Below are 26,484 nucleotides of genomic sequence, written 5' to 3'. Positions count from 1 at the left end.
AAAGCAATTTTGGTTGGAACTTTGTCCACCCAAACATTGCTATGAGGGAAATCAGCTCCTTCAGAATTTGCCAACACACTATACGCTTTCTTAACTTTAAACAGCCCATCCTCTCCTTCCTTCCAAAACACCGAGTCTTCCTCCAAAGTTACTCTATATTCCCTCAACTCAACTAACAGATTGCCCACCATACCCAACTCTCAATCATTAAAGTCCCTTAACAGCCTTATATTCCACCTTCCTTGACCCAAATTCTGATCCCAATATTCCTCCACTGTGACATTCCTTTGGGCAGCCATGGAAAAGAGGTCCGGGAAGCCTTGGGACAGCACATTATTCCCGCACCAAGGATCTGTCCAAAACCTTATTTTATTGCCTTTTCCCACCTTGAACACCATATTTTCTCAACACCAAGCAGACTCCTTCAAGATCTCCTTCTAAACTCCAACTCCAAACACCCCATTTGCCTTCCTTGTCCTCCACCCAAAATCCTCTTGCCCATACTTTGCCTCAAGCACTTTTTTCCAAAGCTCCTCCTTAGCACGCGCAAATCTCCAAATCCATTTGCCTAGAAGAGCTTTGTTCAAACAAACAAGCTTCCTTAACCCCAACCCTCTCTTTTCTTTATCCGCGCACACCACCTCCCATTTGACTAAGTGTGCTTTGTTCCCCCCATTGGCTCCTCCCCACAAAAAGTCTCTTTGAAGCTTTTCAAGCCTTCTTGCCACTGATTTAGGCATACGGAATAATGACATTTGATACAAGGGAATGCTGGCCAGCGTACTCTTTATAAGAGTGATTCTCCCTCCTTTGGACAAATATTGGCGTTTCCAAAGGGCAAACCTCCTCCTCACTTTCTCCTCCACCCCATCCCACGCGGAAGAGGCCTTATTGGACGCCCCAAGGGGCAGCCCCAAATAAACAGCAGGCAGCTGTCCCACCCTACACCTTATTTCAACAGCCATCTCATGCACCCCTTCCACCTCCCTTACTGGAATGACCATACTTTTATCCAGATTAATCTTTAACCCTGAGGCTGCTTCAAACCAAAAGAGGATCCAGCTCAAATACGTCAAAAACTCTTTCTTTGCCTCGCAAAATACTATTGTATCATCCGCAAACAGTAAATGAGAAATATTGACAGCCTGCCCTCTTCCTCTCCATATCCTACAACCATAGATGAACCCCCCTTCAACGGCCCTCGTGATTAGCACACTTAGAACTTCCATTCCCATGACAAATAAGTAGGGGGAAAGAGGGTCCCCTTGCCTTAGCCCTTTTGAACTTGAAAAGAACCCAGCTAGTACCCCATTCACCAGCACTGAGAACTTGGCAGTGGAGATACAACTCCACATCCATCCTATCCATTTTGGCCCAAATCCCATCTTTTGCATGACCTTTAGCAAAAATTGCCAATTGATGCTATCATACGCCTTCTCAATGTCCAATTTACAGATTAGACCTTTCTCTCCCCTCTTTTGCCAAGAATCTATTACCTCGTTTGCGATTAGGGAGCCGTCAAGAATCTGTCTCCCCTTAATAAAAGCATTCTGATCAGAAGAAATCACCTTTCTTATGACTTTTTTAAGTCTGTTGGCCAGCACCTTAACCAATAATTTATACAATCCCCCAAGCAAACTGATAGGCTTATAGTCACCCAAGTCCTCCACCCCTCCTTTCTTCGGTAACAAGACCAAAAAGGTATGATTTAGGCTCTTATTGAAGGAGTTCTGTTCATGGAACTCCTTGAACATATCCAAGACGTCCTTCTTGACAATCTCCCAACATCTTTGCCAAAAGGCCACCATGAATCCGTTCGGACCCGGGGCTTTGTCCCCATTCATCCCCATTAAGGCTGCATAAATCTCTACCTCAGAAAATGGAAGCTCAAGAGCTTCCGCTTTTGATTGGCTGATCTACTTCAACAAAAGACCCCCTATATCCGCCTTCCAACCCGAGTTTTCCGAGAGAAGCTGTTGGTATGCATTTGCAATTCCTTCCCTCACTTCTTGTTCCTCAGTAATCCTGACCCCATTTATCTTAATTTTATCCAGGGCATTGACTCTCCTGCGGGCATCGGCCATACGGTGGAAAAACCCTGTGTTCCTATCCCCTTCCCTTAGACATAATTCCCTTGATAGCTGTCTCCAGTGCACTTCTTCCATCGACACCCACTTTGCATAATTCTCCTTGGCTTCCTTTTTGTGACCTAATTCCTCCTTTGTTAAGCTTCTCTCTTCTTCCACTAAATCCCAACGCTCCACCTGCTGAAGAGCTTCAGCTTTGTTTCTCTCCAATCTTCCAAAAACCTCCTTGTTCCAAATTTTTAAATTTTGTTTCAATCCCTTCAGTTTAGCTGCTAACCTGTAGCTCGGCCTGCCTCTAACCACTATCCCTTGCCACCACCCCTTTATCAGGTCTTTGAACCCTTTAGCTTTGAGCCACATATTTTCAAATTTGAAAAGGGAAGGACCTCTCCTTAGCCCTCCCCCCTCAAGCAGAACCTGGAAGTGATCCGATGTTGGGCGGGACAGTCTTCTTTGATGCACCCTACTGTATTGGTCTAGCCAACTGGGAGTCGCTAGGAACCTATCCAACCTGGCCCACGATTGATTATTGGTAGCTCCTTCTCAAACTTAGAGCCACCAACTTTAGACTTTTTTGTCCCTTGCCTCACGGTCTTCTCTTTTGTTCTCAATTCTAGTTTTTTCAAAAGGCCCAAAATTTCCTTTTCAAACCCATCCCATTGGAAGCCCCAAAAGTTTGTTGAAGGACACTAGTATGCTGAAATTACCTTGAGAGCAAGATGGGTCCCATCATCAATCCTTTGGGATGCCACCCTTTACCAAAGTGAAAGGCTCTTCCTCCTCCCCAACTAAAAAACTGGGCTCAAAGCCATTGCAATTAGACTGGAAGTTCACCGACGACCATTCTTAAAGATCATAGAAAGAGGGCCACTTCTACCCCCTTCTTCTAGAGATGGGGACTTACTTTCCATCATCACCAAGTCTCCCTAGCAAATTCACCCCACATCATGACGAGCCTCCCTGACATGAGCCCCGAAAAAAGGAGTAGAAGAGAAAGACCCATACCCCAAGTAGGAAGAAACAAGATTCATCGTAGCTTGGAAAAGAGCGGCTTCTACCACCAATGCTTCATCAAAGGAAGGGAGAGCATCCCCCGATGAACACCCGCGAGGCCCTTCTACTAGTGTCTCCCCCCACTTAGGGCAAAGAGCAGCCCCACAAGGAGAAGGGGGATTAAGCTGGGCTTTAGTCCCAAACTTCTCCACTACATTCAGAGAAAGTATTCCCTTCTAGATGGAGGAGAATCCTTTTAAAAAGAAAGGGCAATTCCCTTCATAACTTTCTTGTAAAATACACATCAATATTCATGGAAAAAGATTCAGTGAAAATATAAGCATTATTTCACTGTACACAATTTTTCTAGGCTCTTGTCCCTGTAAAAATGTGATTTTCTCACTACTTGTTTAAGTTTATTGTGCATAGAAACTTACAGTAGTATAATATTTTTTTTCTTTGTCATTTTAAGTGGTACTGTGATATCATGGTGGCTGTTTGACTTTGAATTTAATACTTTTTAGGTTTTGTATTCCTGGCCTCTGGTACCTCTGAAAGTGATTAGAATGTGATATGTGCCTTTTCCCCGTCCTGATGTTTAGCTAGTAATATTGGACATGTGCTGAGCTGTTGAGTGTTTACTTCTCAGTGCATTGTTCGTGCAACTGTTATCGGTTTTGCTGGTACCGTGAGTGGTCATGTATCTGCTCCGCTGCTTGAGAGCTCAGAGAATGTTCTTACAGATGCTGTACGCTTACAGGTATGCTGTTCTGTTTTATGTATTTTATGGAGAGGCCTTATTTCATTGAATTAATTACATGAGATTCAAGGCAGTCTTTGTTGCTTCTTTATGTCATTATTTTTTTTTTTTGCTTTGTTTTTTTACTTTTTATTGTAAGATTTGGCTCTTAGCTTTTGAATTGTTCAAACATGCAGCTTGTTTCTTCTCTAAGAGTTACCCCAGAGTTCAAGTTATTATTTTTCAATTCAGATGCTAAGGTAGACTCTTATTCCATTATATTTTTAAATACTTGTTTGGCTTGATCCAAAATGTGGCTGTCATTTTCTTTTATACCACTTCTAATGATGTGTCCTGTCGTGCATTTGTGCACTTTTTCTTCAGAATGACTGAATCTTGTGATTCTGCAGCCAAGTTCTGGGTCTAATTATTTGCTAGCTTTGTGCCAACTTACTACAATTCTGTGTTAAGAAATTGTTGGTATTATTAAATTTTCCTTGGATGAAATAGTTTTTATTGGATTGAAATCCTAGAATCATGTCTTTAGGCAATGTTTTGGATGATTGACCTACTTAATGGGATGTATTTGATTGTAGGTCCCCACACTTTTAGTGGATTTGGTATTGAAAAAAGAAAAAAAAAAAAAAACTTTAGACAGTAAATTTAAGCATTAATATTGTCACACAATTCACTTTCTATCTTATTCAGGCAAATCTCTCAATTACTGGAGGAAGCTGTTTTCTGGATGCTGTTGTGAATGATTCTCGAGTAGTAGATGTGATTCAGCCCCCTCCAGGTTTACAATGCTTACAGTTGATTGTTGCTCCTAAAGGGTTGGGTACTGCACTTGTGACAGTTTATGATATTGGTCTTGCTCCTCACCTTTCAGCTTCTTCTGTGGTAATTGTTCTTCTTTTTACTTTTGTTCCCTCTGTATAATTTGTTTGTGGATGAGAAGGTGCTAATGTTTTCAAGAGAAAAATAAAAGTTGGTTTTGACATTATAGGAATGATTTATTCCCATGGGTTAATGCTTGGAGATTCTAATTTTCCAACATAAAAAAATTTGCCAAATTTTAGCAAAACAGAAGCTAATGAATATTTAGTTAATTTCACCCCTATTCTGGATCTTACCAATTTTTTCATTTGAATGAATCACAGTTTCCTAAAATTAAACAGCTGAATACTGAAATTATTTAAAGAAGTTATGCAATTTTCAAATTTTGAAACTTCCCTTTCCGAATAGTTACGCAATAAGATCCTGTTGCTCAATCCCAATTCAAAATTTTCAAAATTATTTTCAGATATTACTTCCTAAAGCATTAGTTTGATCAGGTTTTCCAAAGAAGCTTCTTTGTTGCTTAATGGTGTTGGTTGTGTCCTTATTCTATTGTCCATGTTTGACATGCAAGCCTTTTTTTGAAATCAATACTCTTGGCTGTGCTAGGAAGTAATTGGTATATCAGACACTTGATTGTGAATTTTCAAAAATTGATGTAAAATCCTCATTATGCTGTTGTTTTTGTTCATTTCTATTTTTATTTATTTATTTATTTAGTTATTGGATAAGAAACAAGAATATTATTATTCATTGAAAGAAAGGGGTTTTACAAAGAAGATGAGAGACCCTTCCATAAGATTCAATAACATGAAGGAGTAAAAGGAAGACATCAAAGAAGAAAAGAAACAAACAGAGAGTAAAGACTTAAGGAAGTTGATGGTCCTTGAGAAAGCCAATGATGTGGTGCCTCTCTTGGCTAGCTTATCCTCTTGATTGGCTGATCTAGGCTTCTAGAGGAAGAACGATCCACTTCTTTAGAGATCTCTATTGTCCTACACAACCAATGGTCGTATCTTGATAACCCTCACTTATTTTTGGCCATCCATGAAACTTGGGGGATAATAATAGCCTACCCATTGATAGTAGAAATAGAAAATATTGTAGATATTATTGAATATGTTGCAAACCTAGGATATATGGGAATAAAGTTTGAATATGTTAATTAAAATATTGCAGTTTCAAAAAGTTCTCAATTTTAGCTTGTGATTGTTTTGACAAAAAAACATGTTAGGGAAAGTTTGTTCTAAGAAAAGTAAATCTCAAAGATGATAAAAAAAACGTTAAATCTTATATGTAAAAGAAGATTTTCCTCAAGATGATTGAAAGGCCAAAAATTCATTGGCACATTTTTCTAGAAACTATTGTCTTTCAAAATAGATGGGAGTTGCTTTTGCTTTTTGCTCTTTTTGGGCTGTCTTGGGTGCTCACCTCGTCAATTAAAGAGACCTTTCTAGGTTGGCATGGTTCTTTTGTGAGCAAAAAGTGTAAGAAGGCTTGGAGGGCAGCTCCCTTATATATCTTTTGGACGGTTTGAAAGGAAAGAAACAAAATTGCTTTTAAAGACGACGAGCTTTCGTTCCAAAGGCTAAAAAACTCTTTTGTTTGTATTTTGTGGTCATGGACTAAGATGTTTGTAGAAGATGGTCCTTTGACTCTAGTTAGTTTCTTTGATGGATTGGCCACGTGTTGATGGTTTTTGTCAAGATTCATTGAGAAGAAAACTTCTTTATTTTTATTTTATTTTTTTCATTTTATTTTGAAATCCTATAGGATTTTTATTCTGAAATTGTACACTCTCCCTCAAGTTGGGGAATAGATGTCAATCATTCTCAGCTTGGATATCAAGTCTTCAAATTTGACACGTGGAAGAACCTTTGTGAAGATATTGACAACTTGGAGGCTTGTTGAGGTGTGAGTCAACTCAAGTATCCTTTCTTCGACCTTTTCCTTGATGAGGTGACGATCAAGTTCCACGTGTTTGGTTCTATTATGATGAATCAGATTCTTTGCAATACTGATTGCTACTTGATTATCATAGAAAATACGCATTAACCCTTCAGTTTCAATTTTTAATTCTCCAAGCAACTTTTTTTACCACATTCCTTCCCAATGCCTTGAGCTAGGGCTCTGAACTCTGCCCCATTACTGCTTCTACTATTGATTGTCTCTTTACTTCTCCAAGTTACTAAATCTCCCCAAACGTATGTACAATAGCTAGTTGTAGATCTTCGATCGTTCACAGATCCTACCTAGTCTTCATTGGAATAAACTGCAATCCCCCTATTGGATCCTTTTTGGAAAAATAAACTTTTTCCTAGTGTCATCTTTAAATATTGAAGAATTTTGTATTCTGCTTCAAAATCTTTATTCAGATTATTCATGTATTGACTTACAACACTCATCGAAAGACTTATGTCAAGTCGTGTATGTGATAAGTAAATAAGTTTACCCACAAGACATTGATATCTCCCTTTGTCAATAGGGGGACTATTTGTCATTAGTCCAACTTTATAGGTTGATTCCATGGGTGTGTTTGAAGGCTTGCACCCTAGCATCCTTGTTTGCTTCAGTAACTCTAATATGTACTTTTATTGTGAGACAACAATACCCCTTTTTGAGTGAGCTACTTCTATACCTAGGAAATATTTGAGAGTTCCTAGGTTCTTAATTTCAAACTCTCTAGCCAATACTTCCTTCAATCTTCTCACTTTATTTATATAATTCCCTGTCACAATAATATCATCGACATAGACAATGAGAATGACTACCTTTCCATCATTTGAATGTTTGATGAACAAGGTATGATCAGACTGTCCTTGTGTGTACCCATGATTCATTACAACCCTTGTGAACTTGTCAAACCAATGCTCTAAGAGACTGTTTAAGTGCATATAGAGACTTTCGATGCTTGTAGACTTTTCCAGTATTGACACTATTTTCAAATCCTGGAGGGATTTCCATGTAAACTTCATCTTTTAGGTCTCCATTGAGAAAGACATTTTTGACATACAATTGCTAAAGAGACCAATCTAGATTGACTGCAAGTGACAACAATACTCTTATGGTATTAAGTTTGGCTACAAGAGCAAACGTCTCTTGATGTTCTATACCATACATTTGAGTAAATCCCTTAGCAACAAGTCTGACTTTATACCGTTCTATGCTTCTATCTGGTTTGTACTTAACAGTGAAAATCCATTTACAAGCAACTGGATGCTTTCCTTTGGGCAAATCTGACAGTTCCCAGGTTCCGTTCTTCTTTGTAGCCTTGATTTTATCACCAACTACTTATCTCCACTCAGTTTTTTGTAGGGCCTCATGGATACTCTTTGGGATGTCTATATTTGACAGATTAGTAACAAAAGCATAATATTGTGGGGATAATCTGTCATAAGAAATGAAGTTAGAGATTGGGTGCTGAGAACACAACCTCACACCTTTCTTAAGAGCAATGAGTATATCAAGATCATCAGGAGCATCACTAACTTGAGGGTCATGAATTTTGTAGCGTGGATGTCTGACAAATTTAGATGTTATATTAACATTAGTGTGACACAAATGTCTGAGTGAATGACTGCCATGTAAGCTATGTATTTTCTTGGACATATATGAAATGATATTAATAATTTTGTTTAAAGTAAATTCAGACTTTATAGTTAGTTCAAATGAATCATTTTTGTTTGCAGAATAGGGGTGTTTAATAAACACCCATTAAAAAAATGCTCTGAAATCTCAAAACTTGTTCTTGCTGTGAATCTGACCTTTGTTTTTAGGTTTACATAGTTTTTCAAGGCCTATGGATCTTGTATGGAAGTTCAGTTTCCACCTCAGAAAGCAGAGGAAACAAACCAACTTCAACCTGGTTTGATATATGTGGAAATCCGTTACAATTGTGAGTAGTGATTGGTAGGATAATAGGGAAAGATTGAGGCCCCTATGTGGGTAATTTGTGTTCTTCCATATTTGTATTTTTTTCCTTTTTTAATTGCTCTCTGTATAGTTGTTAAATAGGGATATGTTTATGTAAAAAGTAAGAGTTTGTGAATGAATTCAGAAAATCATTTTCTCAGTTTCTTCATGGTATCAGAGCCAGGTTTGCTCTAAAACCCTAATCTGTCCATGGATGCCCAAAGAGGAAGCAACCACGAAAGAGTGTCGGAGATACACTCTTCGATGGGTCCCGTCGGTGCATTCGACAACTCCCCACTCCACCTTACCATTGAAAAATTGAATGGTAAGAATTACAGAGAGTGGGCTCAAGCAATCAAACTCGTAATTGACGGAAAGGGAAAGTTAGGGTTCCTTACCGGCGAGACTCGACGACCACCTCCGACCGATGTAGCAGCATCTCAGAAATGGCGGTCGGAAAACTCCTTTATCACCTCGTGCTTGAGTAATTCCATGAAACCATCCATTGGAAAGACTTACATGTTTCTCCCAACGGCAAAGGACGTGTGGGATGCGATACAGGAAACGTATTCCGATGCTGAGAATGCTTCCCAAATCTTTGAAATCAAGACGCGGCTTTGGCAGATGAAGCAAGGAGATCGGGAAGTCACGGAATACTACACCGAGATGCTGGGTCTGTGGCAAGAGCTCGATCTTAGTTGCGAAGAAGAGTGGGAGTGCACGGGGGACAGCGTGCGCTTCAAGAAGAAGATGGAGAATGAGAGGGTCTTCGAGTTCCTAGCGGGGTTGAACCGCGAGCTTGATGACGTTAGGAGTAGGGTTCTCAGTCGCCGGCCGTTGCCCTCCATCCGAGAAGTCTTCTCTGAGGTGCGGCGAGAGGAGAGCAGAAGGAGAGTGATGCTGGATCACTCAGTTGGGCCTGAGGGCTCAGCCCTTTTAACTTATGGTCCTCATGGGCCCCATGGGCCTTATGCTATTGCTGGACGTGGTCACTCAGTTGGGCTTGAGGGCTCAGCCCTTTTAACTTATGGTCCTCATGGGCCCCATGGGCCTTATGCTATTGCTGGACGTGGGCCTTCTGTTGCTGGATCTAGTGGGCCAAGCCCAAGACAGTCCAAGAGGACTTATTGTGAGCATTGTAAGAAGTTGGGCCACACTAAAGACACTTGTTGGGCCTTACATGGCAAGCCCGCAGATTGGAAGCCCAGACAGCCGAATAAAGCCCACAGTCATCAGGCCTCCACCGAAGCCCAGGCAGACAAAACTCCTACAGAAGTTTGTCAGTCAACTTCTAGTGTGGGGTTTAATTCCAACCAGATTGCGAAATTATATGAGCTTTTTTCTAATTTCCAAGCCTCTGGTCAGTCTTCTACCACTTTATCCTCTGGTTCTTTGGCAAAAAAAGGTACCTTTTTGACAGCACTTAGCACCATGTCTCAGACTATTCCTTGGATTGTTGACTCTGGTGCATCTGATCATATGACAGATGCTCATCATTTATTTTCTACATATTCTCCCTGTGCCGGTAATTTAAAAGTAAAAATTGCAGATGGTACTTTATCACCAGTTGCTGGCAAAGGGAGTATTCGTATTTCTGAGTCAATTACTCTCAACCCTGTCCTACATGTACCTAATTTGTCTTGCAATTTGCTGTCTATTAGCCAGTTAACCAAAAAGTCTAATTGCTCAGCTAAATTCCTATCATCTCACTGTGTTTTTCAGGACCTATCATCGGGGAAGACGATTGGCAGTGCTAAGGAACGTGAGGGTCTATATTACTTCGACGAAACTGATGTGCTTGGACAGAGTTCTCCTACTGTTTGTAATTCTACATCTTATTCTAAGGATAGTGAACTTTTGTTATGGCACAAAAGGATGGGTCATCCTAGTTTTCAGTATTTAAAACATTTATTTCCCTCGCTATGTTCAAACAAAACGATATTGGATTTTCAGTGTGAAGTGTGTGAACTTGCCAAACATCATCGAACGTCTTTTCCTAAATCTAAGTATAAACCATCCATACCATTTACTCTGATTCACAGTGATCTATGGGGTTCCTCACGTACCCCTAATAGGACCCATAAAAAATGGTTTATTACTTTTATTGATGATCATACTCGCCTATGTTGGGTATATTTGTTGACTGATAAAACTGAGGTTCGATCAGTCTTCATGAACTTTCACTATATGATACAAACTCAGTTTCACACCAAAATTCAAATTCTTCGTACTGATAATGGTACAGAGTATTTTAATCACTCCTTGAGCACTTACCTTCAAGAAAATGGTATTATACATCAAAGTTCTTGTGTTGACACACCTCAACAAAACGGGGTTACAGAACGGAAAAATAGACATATTCTTGAAGTTGCTCGTGCTTTGTTATTTTCATCTCACATGCCAACACAATTTTGGGGTGACTCCATTTTGACAGCCACATATCTTATTAACCGAATGCCTAGTCGGGTCCTATCCTTTGTCACACCCCTCCAAAAATTCCATGAGTTTTTTCCTCATTCGAGACTTGATGCACACCTTCCACTTCGTGTCTTTGGGTCCACTGTGTTTGTCCACATTCATGGACCTAAGCGGAACAAATTTGATCCCAGAGCACTTAAATGTGTCTTTCTTGGCTACTCTTCCACACAAAAAGGCTACAAATGCTATGACCCAATTTCACAGAAGCTATATGTTAGCCTAGATGTCACATTTTTTGAGCATACTCCCTACTACTCGCTTCAGGGGGAGTCCATGAGTGAAACTAGACCTTCCTTAACCTCTGACTATCTTGATGTTGCTATGTTTGAATCCACTCCGTGCTTTATATCTAACCCTTCACATAATACAGAAGGACACTTAAACTTAGGGGGAGATATGGAATTACAGACAAATAGGGAAACACTTGTCTATTCAAGGAGGCCAAAATCGAAGTTCAATGAGACACTCATCTCCGAAGCACTACAAGAGTCAGAATCGGTGATAGTTCCAACCCCTCGAGAGTATGACTTCAATTCTGATCAGGTAACAGATGACTTACCCATTGCTATTAGGAAACAACCTCGTTCATGTACTCTCCATCCTATCTCAAACTTTGTGTCTTATAATTCTCTTTCTGCAAAGTGTCGTGCCTTTACAACTAACCTTGACAGAATCCAGCTTCCTAAAAACATTCAAGAAGCTTTCGAAATTCCAGAATGGAAAGAGGTTGTGATGGAAGAAATAAGGGCATTAGAAAAAAATGAGACTTGGGAAGTGATGAATTTACCAAGGGGGAAGAAACCAGTGGGCTGTAAATGGATATTCACAGTGAAATATAAAGCGGATGGCACAGTAGAACGATACAAAGCCCGCCTAGTTGCAAAGGGGTTCACTCAGACCTATGGCATCGACTATACTGAGACATTTGCACCAGTAGCAAAGCTGAACACTATACGAGTTCTTTTATCCTTAGCAGCAAACCTCGACTGGCCACTCCATCAGTTTGATATAAAGAATGCCTTTCTGAATGGAGAACTAGAAGAAGAAGTGTTTATGATGTTACCACCAGGGTTCTGTAAGGAAGAAGAAGAAACCAGGGTATGCAAATTGAAGAAATCTCTTTATGGTCTCAAACAATCACCCAGAGCATGGTTTGATAGATTTGCAAAGGTGATTAAGAATCAAGGATACCAACAGGGACAGTCAGATCACACAATGTTCTTCAAACAGTCCAATGATGGAAGGATGACCATTCTAATCGTCTATGTCGATGACATCATTCTCACTGGAGATGACACAGGAGAAGTGGAAAGATTAAAGAAGGTCTTAGCCACAGAATTTGAGGTGAAAGATCTGGGTCAAATGCGGTATTTCCTAGGAATGGAGGTCGCCAGATCAAGAAAGGGAATTAGTATTTCCCAAAGAAAGTATGTACTTGATTTGTTGACTGAGACTGGCATGCTGGGATGCAAGCCAAGCGATACCCCTATCAAGGCAAGAAACAGAATGGAAAGTGACGGAAAGCCTGTGGATAGAGAGAAATATCAGCGACTAGTAGGTAGACTGATCTACCTTTCTCACACTAGACCTGACATTGCTTTCGCCGTAAGCGTGGTTAGCCAATACATGCACTCACCAAAGGAAAGTCATCTGGAAGCAGTGTATAAGATCCTCAGATACCTAAAAGGTTCTCCAGGGAGAGGACTATTCTTTAAGAAGAGTGACAGTAAGAAAGTAGAGATTTACACAGATGCAGATTGGGCGGGAGCAGCAGATGACAGAAGGTCTACTACAGGTTACTGTACCTATGTCTGGGGCAATTTAGTAACATGGAGAAGTAAAAAGCAGAGTGTAGTGGCTAGAAGCAGTGCCGAAGCTGAATTCAGAGCAGTTGCACAAGGTATGTGTGAAGGACTATGGTTGAAAAAACTGTTGGAAGAACTATGCATTACAATAGAGCTCCCCATTAAACTCTATTGTGACAACAAAGCTGCCATTAGTATTTCTCATAATCCTGTTCAGCACGACAGAACCAAACATATAGAAGTGGACAGACACTTTATAAAGGAAAAATTGAGAAAGGGATTATTTGCATGACTTATATCCCTACAAGGGAACAATTGGCCGATATTTTCACCAAGGGGTTACAGAAATCAAGCTTTGAAGACTTTATTGGCAAGTTGGACATGATTAATATCTATGATCCAACTTGAGGGGGAGTGTGGAAATCCGTTACAATTGTGAGTAGTGATTGGTAGGATAATAGGGAAAGATTGAGGCCCCTATGTGGGTAATTTGTGTTCTTCCATATTTGTATTTTTTTCCTTTTTTAATTGCTCTCTGTATAGTTGTTAAATAGGGATATGTTTATGTAAAAAGTAAGAGTTTGTGAATGAATTCAGAAAATCATTTTCTCAGTTTCTTCAATATATTTAAGAAACCCACACTTAGTTTCAAATAAAGTAGCCCTTTTTAACCTTTTAAGGTTCTGTACATACGAAACTACTGGTATTGATCTAATGCATAATCGATCATAAGACATCCATCATCTTCCGGTGGGAAATAGGATGTGTGGTGACTCAGAGTGTCATGTGCTATGAGAATCTTAATCTTTCTAGCATGTAACAAATCCCTTGTTCAAAACTTCACATCTTCTTGTCTGATTCTTAAAGTTATGGGGCGCTTTCTTTTTTGCTGCTATACACTAGACTTTCTGCCTTTTTTCTTTCTACAGGTTCAAGTTGCAGATGTTGATTGGATAAGGATTACCTCGGGAGAAGAGATAAGCCTCATGGTGTGTTTACCTAGGTGATTTATTTTTGTTGTGAACTGGCATTTATTATGTGCTACTTTGATATTTTCAGGAAGGAAGTGTACAATCTATTATTGTGATGGCTGGAGTTGATGATGGAAGCACTTTTGATGCTTCTCAGGTTTGAATTTCTTTCATATCCATCTTTGGGGAGCCATATTTTCAGCTTATCCTGTGTTCAACTGTATCTAGTAGGACACATTTAGTTATTTACTTGGTTTTCTACCTATTTGATGTATATGAGTCTCCAACATATGTATGGAAATGTAGTGTGTTGTTGTTGATATGTTTTCCATTCACTTCCATCCGGACACAAACACTTGCTTACCTATATTTCATTTAAAGCTCTAAGTAGTTCATTTTTTTTTTTTGCTTTTTTCTTTTTTTGCAGTATGTTTACATGAATATTCAGGTTCATATTGAGGACCATATAGTTGATCTCGTGGATGATGATAATGATATCTCAAGTATTGGTGGTGGATATGTTAACTCCCCAAAGTTTATGATTTTGGCTAAACATCTTGGTGTTACAATTCTCTATGTAAGTCCATCGATTGACGTTGTGCCCAGATGCCAATATTTTTAAATGGGTCTTGTTTTCAGTTTTTGGTTGAAATTTGGGCCTAAGTTAACATGTAGAACGTGAAAACAGGTCAGTGCTAGACAGGCATCTGGATATGAAATAGCGAGTAATCAAATTAAGGTGGAAGTCTATGCACCACCAAGAATACATCCTCCTGATATTTTCCTGGTTCCAGGTGCAGCTTATGTGGTATATTCCATTATATTTCGTTAGTGCATTGCTCTCTCTCTCTCTCTAATTTGGATAGTAGGACCTGAATGTGAAGAGGGTATAAAAAGAAACTCTTATGATTTCTCCAGAGTATAGGTTCAGTGTCATTTTGGCTTTTCTAGCAAGCCCAAACATTCTCTGTAGTATAGCTCTGCATTTCTTCCTAATACTTTTTCTTTCTTTTGTCATATTAATTTAATAATGTTCTGACTTTCATTTGTTTAGCTTAATGTGAAAGGAGGGCCACAAATTGGTGTAGTTATAGAGTATGCTAGTTTGGATGATCGGATTGCAACTGTCAACAAATCTTCCGGACGGCTGTCTGCAATTTCACCTGGGAATTCTGTAAGATATGATGCTCTACCTGACAATTCACCAAATATTTTGTTTAGCTATTTTTATATGTTTTTTTGAGGTTAGAGTCCATTTATTTGTGATGTTGAAGATTTGTCCCCACATGACTAAATATTTCTATACAAATTTAAAATATAATTTGGGACTCAACCACATGTGATGTTGGTTGAGTTTCACGAGAGCCCTCCTTTGGATTGCTTTAAGCCTCTGATGGACGCACTTTCCAACTTCCACATTGAGAGCTGCATGAGTATTATTTTGTGATTTAATTCTGATGCAGAAAACAGAGCAAATGTACTAAGGATGTAAAGTAGGATCAGAGAACTTTAAAAAAATATGAAGTCTAAACTATGAGTACAAAAACAAAGCAACTTGATGGTTAAAAGTATCAGTCTTAACAGGAGAGAAGGGTCTAGCTCTGCCTTTTGCCAATATATCCATGTTTTTATTTGTTGTCCATTGAGAAGGAGACTTCCACATCTCTTCAGTAACCCATGGGATTGCCGAATTTGCTTCCATGATCAAGCTCTGGACCCCTATTCAAAAGCTTCTTTCAAGGCCTTCAGGTGAGGCTGGGATGTCAGCTTCAACAGCCATCCTTATCACACCATTCTAGATACAGCTTGAGTAACATTCACTTTTGATCTCAGACAATCCTTTCAAAACCCCAGACCACTCCAACCTTAAAAAGGGCAATATTTATTGCTTCAATTAGCAGTGACAAAATCTGACCAACCTGCCTGAAACATAATGGGTTCTGTTCTGGAGTTCTGCTGGCAGAGATCAGTTTTGAGAAGTGCAATTCTATGAAGTGCCAATTAACAAACTTAAAATTTTCCTATAAAAAAGGCAAAGGGAAAAAAATAAAATAAAAACTGTGCTCCCAATTATGAACTGGTTGATATTTTTAGGTTTCTGAATGCAGCAATCCAAAGCAAACATGGTTAAAATGTTCTACTTTTTAGCCCCAAAAACACCATTGCCTTCCCTTTTCCATCTCACAGAATCCTCCTCAGGAGAAGTCCTGAAGTATTCAGCATATCTCCTATCTGGTCCAGCTCCCAATCATTGAAATCTCTAGCCAAGCTGAGATTCCAACCTCCTTGACCCCGGCTAGAGTCCCACACTTCACTTACTTTGGCATTCCTATGACCTGCCAAGGTAAACAGCTGTGGAAAAGTTTGAGAAAGCGCCTCATTGCCACACCACTTATCTGTCCAGAACAAAACTCTAGTCCCCTTCCCTACCTTAAAATCAATGCTCTCCCAACACCAATCAGCCTCCTTCATGATTTCCTTCCACAATCCCACTCCATAAGACCCACAAACTTCCTTAGTCCTCCACCCACACCCCTCTTGACCATATTTCACCCCTATCACTGTTTTCCAAAGATTATCCTTCTCATAGGCATATCTCCAAACCCATTTGCCCAGCAAGGCTTTGTTCAACAAGTCTATCTTTCGGATGCCTAATCGACCCTCTTCCTTAGGGCTGCAAACCACCTTCTAGTTAATTAAGTGGGCTTTCCTCTCCAAGCTTCCCCCCCCCCAAAGGAAATCTCTTTGGATTTTTTCAATCCTTTTAGCAACAGACTTAGGAATGCGGATAAGGGATAGAAGGTAGATGGGTATGCTGGCCAAAGTACTCTTGATAAGAGTAATTCTTCCCCCCTTCGAGATGTATTGTCTTTTCCACTGGGCTAGTCTTCTTCTCATTCTCTCTTCCACCCCATCCCAGGAAGAAGAGGTTTTATGGTGGGCTCCAAGGGGCAGCCCCAAATAGACAGTGGGTAAAGCCCCCAATCTGCATCCAAGCTCAGCCGCCAACTCCTCCAGCTCATCCACTTTCCCAACAGGAATTAGCACACTCTTGGCAAGATTAATTCTAAGGCCGGAAGCCGCCTTAAACCACGCCAAGATCCAGCTTAGATTGGTTAATTGCTCTCTTCTAGCTTTGCAAAAAATGATTGTGTCGTCAGCAAAAAGGAGATGGGAGACAGTCAGCTCCTCACCCCCTCTCCCCCGAAGCCTACAGCCGGAAAGAAAGCCCCCCTCACCAGCCCGTCTAAGTAGGGTGCTAAGCACTTCCGTACCCAAGACGAAGAGATATGGAGAGAGAGAGTCTCCTTGCCGCAACCCCTTTGAGTTTGAAAAGAAACCGGCAGGCACCCCATTGATTAAGATGGAGAATTTAGCAGTTGAAATACACCACCACATCCAATCCATCCAACGAGACCCAAAGCCCATCTTCCGAAGCACCTTCATAAGAAACTTCCAATTGATGCTATCATAGGCTTTTTCAATGTCCAACTTGCATATCAACCCTTTCTCTTTTCTTTTGTGCCAGTAATCAATCACCTCATTAGCTACTAGAGAAGCATCCAAAATCGGTCTTCCTCTCACAAAAGCATTTTGGTCTACTGAGACGACCTTATCAAGCACCTTTTTTAGCCTATTCGCTAGGACTTTGGCCAAGAGTTTGTACAACCCCCCAAGCAAGCTGATGGGTCTGAAATCCCCTAAGTCTTCAGCACCTCCTTTCTTAGGAATAAGGACCAGAAAGATAGTGTTGAGACATTTGGCAAAGGACCCATGCTCATAGAATTCCTTAAACAGATCCACCACCTCTTCCTTCACAAAATCCCAGCATTCTTGCCAAAAAGCCACTGTGAATCCATCCGAGCCTGGAGCTTTGTCTCCCCTCATCTCCATCAAGGCGCAGTGGATTTCCTCATCAGAAAAAGGCATCTCCAAGTCTTCAGCTTCCCGGGGATTAAGTTGATTGAGATGCAGCCCCTCAATATCCGTTCTCCACCTCGGCTCTTCTAAGAGTAAGTTCTGGAAGGCGTTCACAATCCCCTCCCTCACCTCTTGATCCTTAGTCAGCCACTCCCTATTAATTATAATCATATCCAGGGAATTATTCCTACAGTGGGCATTAGCCATCCAGTGAAAGTAACCAGTATTCCTATCCCCTTCCTTGAGCCATAGCTCCCTTGACTTCTGCCTCCAATGGACTTCTTCCATAAGCACCCATTTGTAGAAGGCATCCTTGGCTTCCTTTTTCTGCTCAGTTTCAGCTATAGACAGACTCCTCTCGCACTCCACTCCATCCCAAACTCCAGTTGCTAGAGGGCAGAATTTTTGTTAACTTCCAGCCTTCCAAACACCTCCCTATTCCAAACTTTAATTTCTTGCTTCAATACCTTCAGCTTAGAGGCCAATCTGAAACTGACCCTTCCTCTCACCTCAATCCCCTACCACCACCCCCGGAGAAGACCATTAAAGTCGTCCACTTTCAGCCACATATTCTCAAATCTAAACGGGGTAGGGCCCCTCCTCAACCCACCCTCTGACTTTTGATCACTGCCTTAATAACCCTTCTTTTGGAGCTGTCATTAGCTCCACGAACATTCCAACTGAGGAGTCGTAGCTTCATTTAACTTCCGTAATCTGGCACCCCCTTACTTGCTCTTCACCATTTTGCTTCTTTCCCCCTTCATAGTTAATGGAACACTCTAATCTTTTCAATTCTCTCTCGAACTTAGATTTCTCCAGCAGGGTTTTGCTATGAACTCTTTCCCTTCTCTTACGAATTTTAACCAAGAAGTCCATAATATCCTTCTCTAGACCCTCTGTCGAAAACCCTAAGAAATTACTAAACTTGGCCAGATCACTTTTCTCCCAGCTGAGCTCCCCCTCTGCCTTAGTTACTCGTGACACTATTTTATCTGAGCCCATCTCCTTTCCAGCAGTTTCAGTTCTACTTTTGTTGACCTCCACCAAATCCCAGCATTCGACAGTCTCACCCATAGGGGCCTCCGTGCCAATGAGAATTTGAAGCAGATTTTCTCCCTCATCACGCTCCTTTTCATCCCCAGAAAGGTCGCAATACTCTCCCACTGGAGTTCGACCGAAAAAAGGAGAAGGGAAAGAGAGGGTCCCAGAGACCAGACAACCGGACTGAAAGAAAACATTATCGTACCTCAACGCTTCCTCAACAAGGGCGAGATCAGTCTTCGATCTCTCTTTGTGGAGGAGCTCTGCCTCGCTCAGCCTGTGCAGGCCATCCTTCTCCCAAAATAGAGGAATTTCAGAGAATGGGCTTCCCAAATGGCTTGGGCCACAACTCTGGGCCACACTAATTTGGTCGCTGGGCTCCACCGAGGGGCTTTGATCTTCGGCTACCAGTCCAGCACCCTCCAAGGGCTTCCAGGCTTTGGACCGTCTGAGATCCACCATCTCCTTTGGCCCAAAGTAGTCCACAGAAGAGGAGGGTGGGTTAAGACCCACAGGCCCACGAGACTTTTCCAAGAGGCCCATCTCTAAAGGCCCGCCTTGCATCCTCGCCACTCCCTGGAGCCCTAAATGCGACCCACCCATCCCACGAAGACAATCCATGGGTCGCCCCGACCCAGATGTCAGCCTCCGCGTCCCATCCACCGACTGCGTCTGATCCTCGAGCCTTGGGCCCCCTTTAGCCTCCATCACGCGCTTGCCCTCGCGTGGCTGAACCTCACCCTCTACCTCTCTAGCTGTTGCGAAGGTTTTTCCCTTTTCGTCGGTTGGCATCATTCTTAGCGTTGGCCTGGTCTCCCACCACAAGGCTAAAGAGTAGCACATATTCTCGACCCATATATCCACCATATTAGGGATTTTCTCCTCTTTAATCCTTACCCGAATTCTAGCCCACTGCAGCTCCTCCATCCTTTCCGTTTTGACATCAATGTCCAAAAAACCCCCACACGCCTCTCCTATCTTACTCAGGATGTCCCAGTCCCATAAGGAAATGGGAAGGCCAACTATTCTCACCCAGGCCTCTCTTTCTTTCTCTTCCTCCATCAAACATCCCGTCCTTTGGCTCCATTTCTCCAGTCGCATGACGAATCCACCGACCGATATTTCACCATCTTTTAGGGCTTTCTTAGCTTCTGTTATTAACTCAAATTCTAGTAATGCCTTGCCGTCTTCCAATTTGGCCAGGCCTAAATTGCCCTTCAAACCCCACAGCTTTGCCATTTGGGTCCCCCAGCTTCTCAAATCTTCCCCCCTTCCTGGCAATGGATCCCAGCAGCCAACAAGGCAATGGGCCAGCTTCTCCAAGCTCACACCTAATGCCCTATTATCAACTTTCACCCTCACCACCTCTTCTTCGATGTTGAGATTCTGCTTCACCACCTCCGCGAAGGATTTTCCCAACATGGGTTTCCATAACTTCTCCTTGTCCTTCTGTCTCACTTGCCTATCTGAAGTAGGCTCCATCTCTCGCAGTGCCTCCACCAGAAGGGCCCAACCCCCTTTTGCTCCTTTGCCTCTGGGTATAAAGATGCTAAATCTTTTCTTTTCCCGATCGATAACACCCAGGCGTAGGAAGCATCCCCCCTTGTTTTCGCCGCGCGTTAAAGAGAAGGTTCTCCCATTCTCTTGCCAAAATTTCTCCCAATGTCCAGTCCTCGTGTCCTTGGTACAGAAAACCAGGCCTTCCATGAGTGGCCCTAAACTTGCCAGCGCCAGCTTAATCCAAGAAGAGACACTTCTCTTTCTTTCCACGATGAAGATTTGCGTCTTACCCTTCTTTTTCTCTGTCTCGACCTCAAAAATCTTCGACTCTACCCCAAAACTCCTTTTCCGAACCCCTGACTGGATGAAGCCCGCTGCGTCCCCGCTCCCACCCTGGACCCAGCTCTCTTCTCCATCTCTCTCACACACTCTCTCTCTAGGTCTTTCTCTCTCCTCCATCTCAGATTATGGAGTCTTCCCTTAAGTTACTAAAAGTTGGATCTATCAGCCTGTGCCTTCCCGAACAGACGCATTTGGATGGATAAGGTTCCAACAAAAGTGTCTTTTTTTGCTTGGGAAGCTTCGTGGGGGAAGATCCTCACCTTGGATAAGCTTCAAAGAAGGGGGTGGCAGCTCCCTAACCGGTGCTTTTTGTGTGGCTGTGAAGAGGAAAATGCGAATCACATTCTTTTACATTGTACAGTGGTTAAGACTCTTTGGGAGATTGCCCTCGCCATTTTTGGAGTTCAGTGGGTGTTCCCAAAGTCAGTTAAAGAGGTGTTACTTAGTTGGAGGGGTTCTTTTGTGGGAAAAAAAAAAGAAAAAAGACCTGGAATTATATCCCGTTGTGCATATTTTGGACGGTTTGGAAGGAAATGAATAGGTTAGCTTTCAGGGGGGGGGGGGGGGGGGGGGTCGTTAGATATTCAGAAATTCAAAATTTTTTTTGTATGTAACTTGTGGAGTTGGGCTAGGGTGTACATTGGTGAGGAAACCTATTCTCTCTTAGGCTTTTTGGAGTGGCTTGCGGCCACTTGAGGGTGGGCGAGGTTTTTCCCCTCTTTTATTTCAGCTCTTTGTTTTGGGCTTTTGTGTATACCCCTGTATACATGCGGCTTTTTAGCCTTTTCTAATATATTTTGTTGTTTATCTATCAAAAAAAAAAAAAATGTTCTACTTTTTAGTTATTTTATAATTGGTTCTCTCTTTATAATCGAGTTGATTTTTTTTAAGTTGTGTTTTGGTTGGACCACTTTGGACCTGCACAACCCAATTCAGCCCTGACGTATTGGTATTGCTGACTCTCGGTGAAACAGGAAGATGTCAGCTCATCAAATTGGCAGCTTATTAACTTTGTCTTTTGATAAACTAAGGCTATATTGATAGTGGCCATTGACTTCCCTCTTTCAACATATTTGCTAATTGAATATATTTGTTTTTATGGTCAGACCTTAGTTGCCACAGTTTATGGTAAGGGAGATACTGTTATTTGCCAAGCATATGGCAGAATTAAAGTAGGAGTCCCTTCTTTGGTGACATTGAATGTACAGAGCGAGCAACTTGATGTTGGCCGTGAGATGCCAATCTTTCCATCATTGCCCCAGGCAAGAATTAAGAATTTAAAATTTCCTTTTATTCTATGTAGCTTTTATCAGATAATTGACTAATTCATGGGTGCCTTTAGGGTGATTTGTTTTCCTTTTATGAGCTCTGCAAGAATTACAAGTGGACTGTAGAAGATGAAAAGGTAGATTTAGTTACTGTCCTAGTGCTACAGCTTGTAACTTCTGATTTGTCCATATTCTTGGCGATAAATTCTTGTCTGCTCATTAAATAACAAGAGTGTTTTGTCTCTCTTTGTTTAGGTTTTGAGTTTCCATATGGCAGAGCACATTCGTGGTGACAGATATGGGCTTCCTTCTTCTGGTTCAAAGGAAATTAAACTCCCTGGGCATTTGGATGAGAAGGACCTTGGATTTATCAATATGTTGTATGGAAGGTACAGTTAATCTATTTTGATGTTTAGTTATTTATTCTACCATTTTTTTATGTCAATATTTTAGAGGATTTTGATAAACCATTCTTCTAATTGATTTTGATGATTTCTTTCCTATATTCTGATGATTTCTATCCCTTTGTTTCCTCATTCTTCTAATCTTTGATATCTCTATTTAGTTGTGGTGCAACAGGATCTGTCTTGTCTTCTAATATATCCTACTAATTTTTCATGATCATGTCGGTTTGTCACATCACTTGAATAATAATCATGCCATTCCAGATCAGCAGGCAGGACAACTGTTGCAGTTTCATTCAATTGTGATTTTATTTCTTCTGGCCATTCACAGTCAAGGTCTTACAGTGCGTCTATGTCGATATCAGTGGTCTCTGAGCTTCCTCTTGCTTTTGGGGTTCCCATTACCTGGGTTCTTCCTCCCTATTATACTACATCAAGTCTTTTGCCTTCCTCATCGGAATCATATGGGCAATGGGATTTGAGTCGCAAAGGAACTATTACTTATTCTTTATTGAGAAGTTGTGGTGGTAAGAATGAAGAGGTGCAGAAGGATGCTATTTCAATTGACAGGGATAGAATTAAAACAACAGAGAGCAATAATCTTGCGTGCATTCAGGCAAAAGATCGCACTACTGGAAAAACAGGGATTGCTTCTTGTGTTAGGGTTGCTGAGGTACGAATATCTAATCTTTAGTGCCTTGTAACTTATCACTTTTTTAGTGTATCTAATATATAGTCGTGAATAATAATGTGATCAATTTTTCAATGAGGATTTGAATAGTTACAAGTAAACAATTTGCATGGGATAAGGTAATCATGAAACCTTGACCAATGTAACTTGAAGCTTGTTCTGTTTGTTGACCCAATTTTATGAACCCGGCTACCATAAGGAACATATTGTGAATATCTATGAATAATTTTATGTTTGTATGTTCTCTTGTCGGAGGCAAGTCGAGCATTCTGCATTCCTTTGCAGTGAAAGGAGTTTGGGAGAAGTTGTTAATAACAAATTACCTAGAGAATTAGATAAATGAAATTTCCACCCAAGATTTAGTAGTCGGTTTTCTGATTGGCTTTTTCAAACCATTGACAGGTTAGTTAAGCTCACCTTCTTGTTTGCAAGGGCCTCTACCTGGTCATTTAGTTGTACTGCAAGGGCAGTGGGTCACCCTAGTGCTGATACCCCCATCAGGTCTCTCCCAAGCCGTCTGGATTCATGGCCAAAGATTTGGTGGTCATATTGCTCCTTATTAGGCATAGTTGTCCAATTGTCTAGTTTATTGGGGTAGATTTTTCTATTTACCCTGTCATGTATCATGAGATGCACTCATATGTTAAATATAAACTAAAAAAAATGATATAATATTTAAAAGAAACAGGGAAAATTCTTAGAAAGTGAATTACCCAATTAAAGTAATGCATGCTTTGTGCTTCATAACCGTCTTCTTGAGACTTGAGAAATTGCTTATGAGCTGCAAAGTGGATGCATGACCTTTTCTCTCTCCACACGCCAATCTAGGATCTTATTTCAATCTGACTTATGCTTGTGGCTGAGAAATTTAAGGTAGGGGAAGAACTGCATAAAATTCCTGAGACTCCCATGTTAACTGTTGGAAGAGAAACAAGGGGCTGTAGTATATACAGTAGTGGTTTCCGGACATAAGCATGAACTTGATTTGAGTTAGGAGAAGCTAGTTGGTTACTTATTAGAGCCAACATGTTGTTCAATTGTTATACTTCATTTATTGGATGTAGCTTTCACCATGTCCATTATTGCATTAACTGTGATAGTTTTTCCATAGCGATGTATAGACTGTTAAGGCTATTCGCATTAGTGTTAGACATAATGATATACATGGTTGGTGCATCACCTAATAGCTTAAGCTTTTGAGGTCAATTAGTAGTTTAACATGCATATTTCAGACCCTTCTACTACTTAATTCTTCATTATCGTGTTGTATTTTTTTTATAGGTAATAAAAGGGGCTTGCATTTGCATTATTGTGTTGCATTTGGAAATCCTGCATCAGTCACAGACTCGGATGGAATTACCAGGCCTGAGGGTTTTGCAATGTCACAGCTGGCATGTGCTTGTATCTTAATTGGGTCAATTGAGCTTTGAGGTCTGATCACCTCTATGCTCTTGAGGGATTTGGAGTTTCTCCAATGAATTAGGATGTTATTACTTTGTATTATGGGCAATAGATCAGATGGAATCTGATCAATGATATGGCTTGGTTAATTTCAATGCATTTAAAGAGGTTTTAGATTTGAGTTTTCAAGTTTTATGGAGGTATTACTAATCTTTCCTAGTTGGGATGATTTAAAGGAAAAGTTATATGCATGGAAATAAAATGATATTATCAGGCATGGTCCTTTGAATTGTAACATTTTGCCCATACTGCAAAGGGAACATTTGTAAAAGTTGTAAACCAAAATTGTTAATAGAAAAAGCTTTTTAACATTCTTCTTCTTCTTCTTCCTTTCTTTCTCTCTCTTTTTTAATTTTTTAATTTTTTTATTCAAACTTTGTCAAAATTACTGGAATTACTTTTGCATTCTCCACATTTTTGTTAATAGTTCTGGAGCAGTAGAAGTTACTATGCTGTTGCTTTGTTTGGTGTCAGGTGGCTCAAATAAGAATAACCCCCCAAAAGTTCTCATTCCATGTCATTGATCTTGCTGTTGATGCTGAAGTGAAACTTCCAATAAACTTTTGTGATGTGCTAGGTATTTTTTGTTCAGCTATAGCTTTTTCATCTTAGCTTTTATATGTTCCAGATTTGAGTCTTAATCCACCTACTTGTAAATTTTCATTGGACCAGGAAACCCTTTCCATGAAGCATTTAATGTGATTCCCTTGGATGCTGAAACTAATTATCCTGATATTGTCTCCATTAATAGCACAGGTGATGGCTATGGGAATATCCATCTCAAGGTTTGTTTTGTTTCTTAGTTTGTGTAAATTGTTGAGTTTCAATTTTTATAGCAATAAACAAGAAGGGAGGAACTGTGGATTATACTTTCTGCCACACCACTGGTTCCTTTTCCTTTCCACTTATACAAAGTGTTTCATGCAGATGATTATGCCTGGGTGATTAAATGCATTTCATCTTTTTTAGCATCCTTATCCTTTCTACTTGACCATATAACGTGTTTCATTCCCTTGCTCTCTTGTCTCTTTTTGAAGGGCATACGCCATGGTAGGGCTCTGCTGCGAGTATCAATTAACAGTAGTCCACATAAATCTGACTATGTGCTGGTAACTGCTTGCTCTTTTTCATACCCCTAAAATATCTGAACTTAGAAAAAGTTGCCCTCTTATTTCAAAAGATACTAAAAAATGAAGGCTCTATGGAAATATTCAGAGAAAAAGGGTAACTCTTTTTTTTGTTGCAACCTGTTCCTTTCAAGTTCTATTCATTTTTTAAAAGAGGAAAAACTTGGTTTCTTTTTCATTATAACAGATGTGAGTGTGAGAATTGCAAAGACAAAGAATAAGAAGAGAAAAAAAGAAAGCTAGGGTTTCATTAACAAAGGCTTAAGAAAGAGATTACATAAAAAGCTTTATATAGGCAAACAAGAAGAGCTAAGAGGCTATTCTACCCTTATTGATAATATGAAATGACTAAGCTAAAATACTATCTAACAGTGAGACCTTGGTATTCATGGTGGTAACCACCATGGATGGGTTACACCGAGGAGATTATTTTTCATGAGAGCTTCCTTTATCATTATGACTGACTTGGATCTTTGGTTGATACCAAAGGTTCAAACCAGTAAAGGATTTTTGAGGCACCTCTGAGCTAGGCGGCTCACCTCAGGAAACTTAATGACTCTGTGTATGTTCCTTATTCATTGATCAAAAGTTACTGGTTATAATCATAAAATGGAAAAGTATGTCCTTTATAGAAGTTTCCATTGTTCTGCTCTAATTTTTACTCATTTCCCCTTTGTTCAATCGTTGTATGCATTTGTTCTCTGGTTCTATTTTCACTTCAAGATTAATTAATTTTTTTATTTCTTCAGGTCTCAGTTGGTGCTTATTTATCTCCTCGGAACCCCGTCCTTCACCTTGGAGGTCATCTCAACTTCAGCATAGAAGGTAGGACATGGCTAAATTTGCTTATAATTTTTAAATTATCATGAAATTAGTTTTATGCGCAGTTTTCAATGTGTTGAATAGC

General features: G+C 40.4%; 1 protein-coding gene across 1 annotated transcript in view; it reads left to right on the top strand.

Moving 5' to 3' along the window:
- LOC100257580 (nuclear pore complex protein GP210) overlaps positions 1–26,484 on the top strand; it is a 75,318-nt gene that overhangs the window by 37,984 nt on the left and 10,850 nt on the right. The window contains exons 13-28 of the mRNA XM_059742663.1: positions 3,730–3,840; positions 4,017–4,079; positions 4,528–4,719; positions 13,781–13,840; positions 13,911–13,979; positions 14,250–14,399; positions 14,511–14,630; positions 14,877–14,996; positions 21,733–21,888; positions 21,969–22,031; positions 22,150–22,283; positions 22,563–22,971; positions 24,925–25,027; positions 25,123–25,235; positions 25,488–25,559; positions 26,327–26,402. Of these exons, the coding sequence (XP_059598646.1) occupies positions 3,730–3,840; positions 4,017–4,079; positions 4,528–4,719; positions 13,781–13,840; positions 13,911–13,979; positions 14,250–14,399; positions 14,511–14,630; positions 14,877–14,996; positions 21,733–21,888; positions 21,969–22,031; positions 22,150–22,283; positions 22,563–22,971; positions 24,925–25,027; positions 25,123–25,235; positions 25,488–25,559; positions 26,327–26,402 (2,011 nt within the window). The remainder of the gene's footprint in view (positions 1–3,729; positions 3,841–4,016; positions 4,080–4,527; positions 4,720–13,780; positions 13,841–13,910; positions 13,980–14,249; positions 14,400–14,510; positions 14,631–14,876; positions 14,997–21,732; positions 21,889–21,968; positions 22,032–22,149; positions 22,284–22,562; positions 22,972–24,924; positions 25,028–25,122; positions 25,236–25,487; positions 25,560–26,326; positions 26,403–26,484) is intronic.

Source organism: Vitis vinifera, chromosome 14 (assembly GCF_030704535.1).
Source record: "Vitis vinifera cultivar Pinot Noir 40024 chromosome 14, ASM3070453v1".
Lineage (NCBI taxonomy): Eukaryota > Viridiplantae > Streptophyta > Magnoliopsida > Vitales > Vitaceae > Vitis > Vitis vinifera.
The sequence above is the reverse complement of the archived record's forward strand: the minus strand, read 5'-3'. Positions and strand labels throughout refer to the sequence as shown.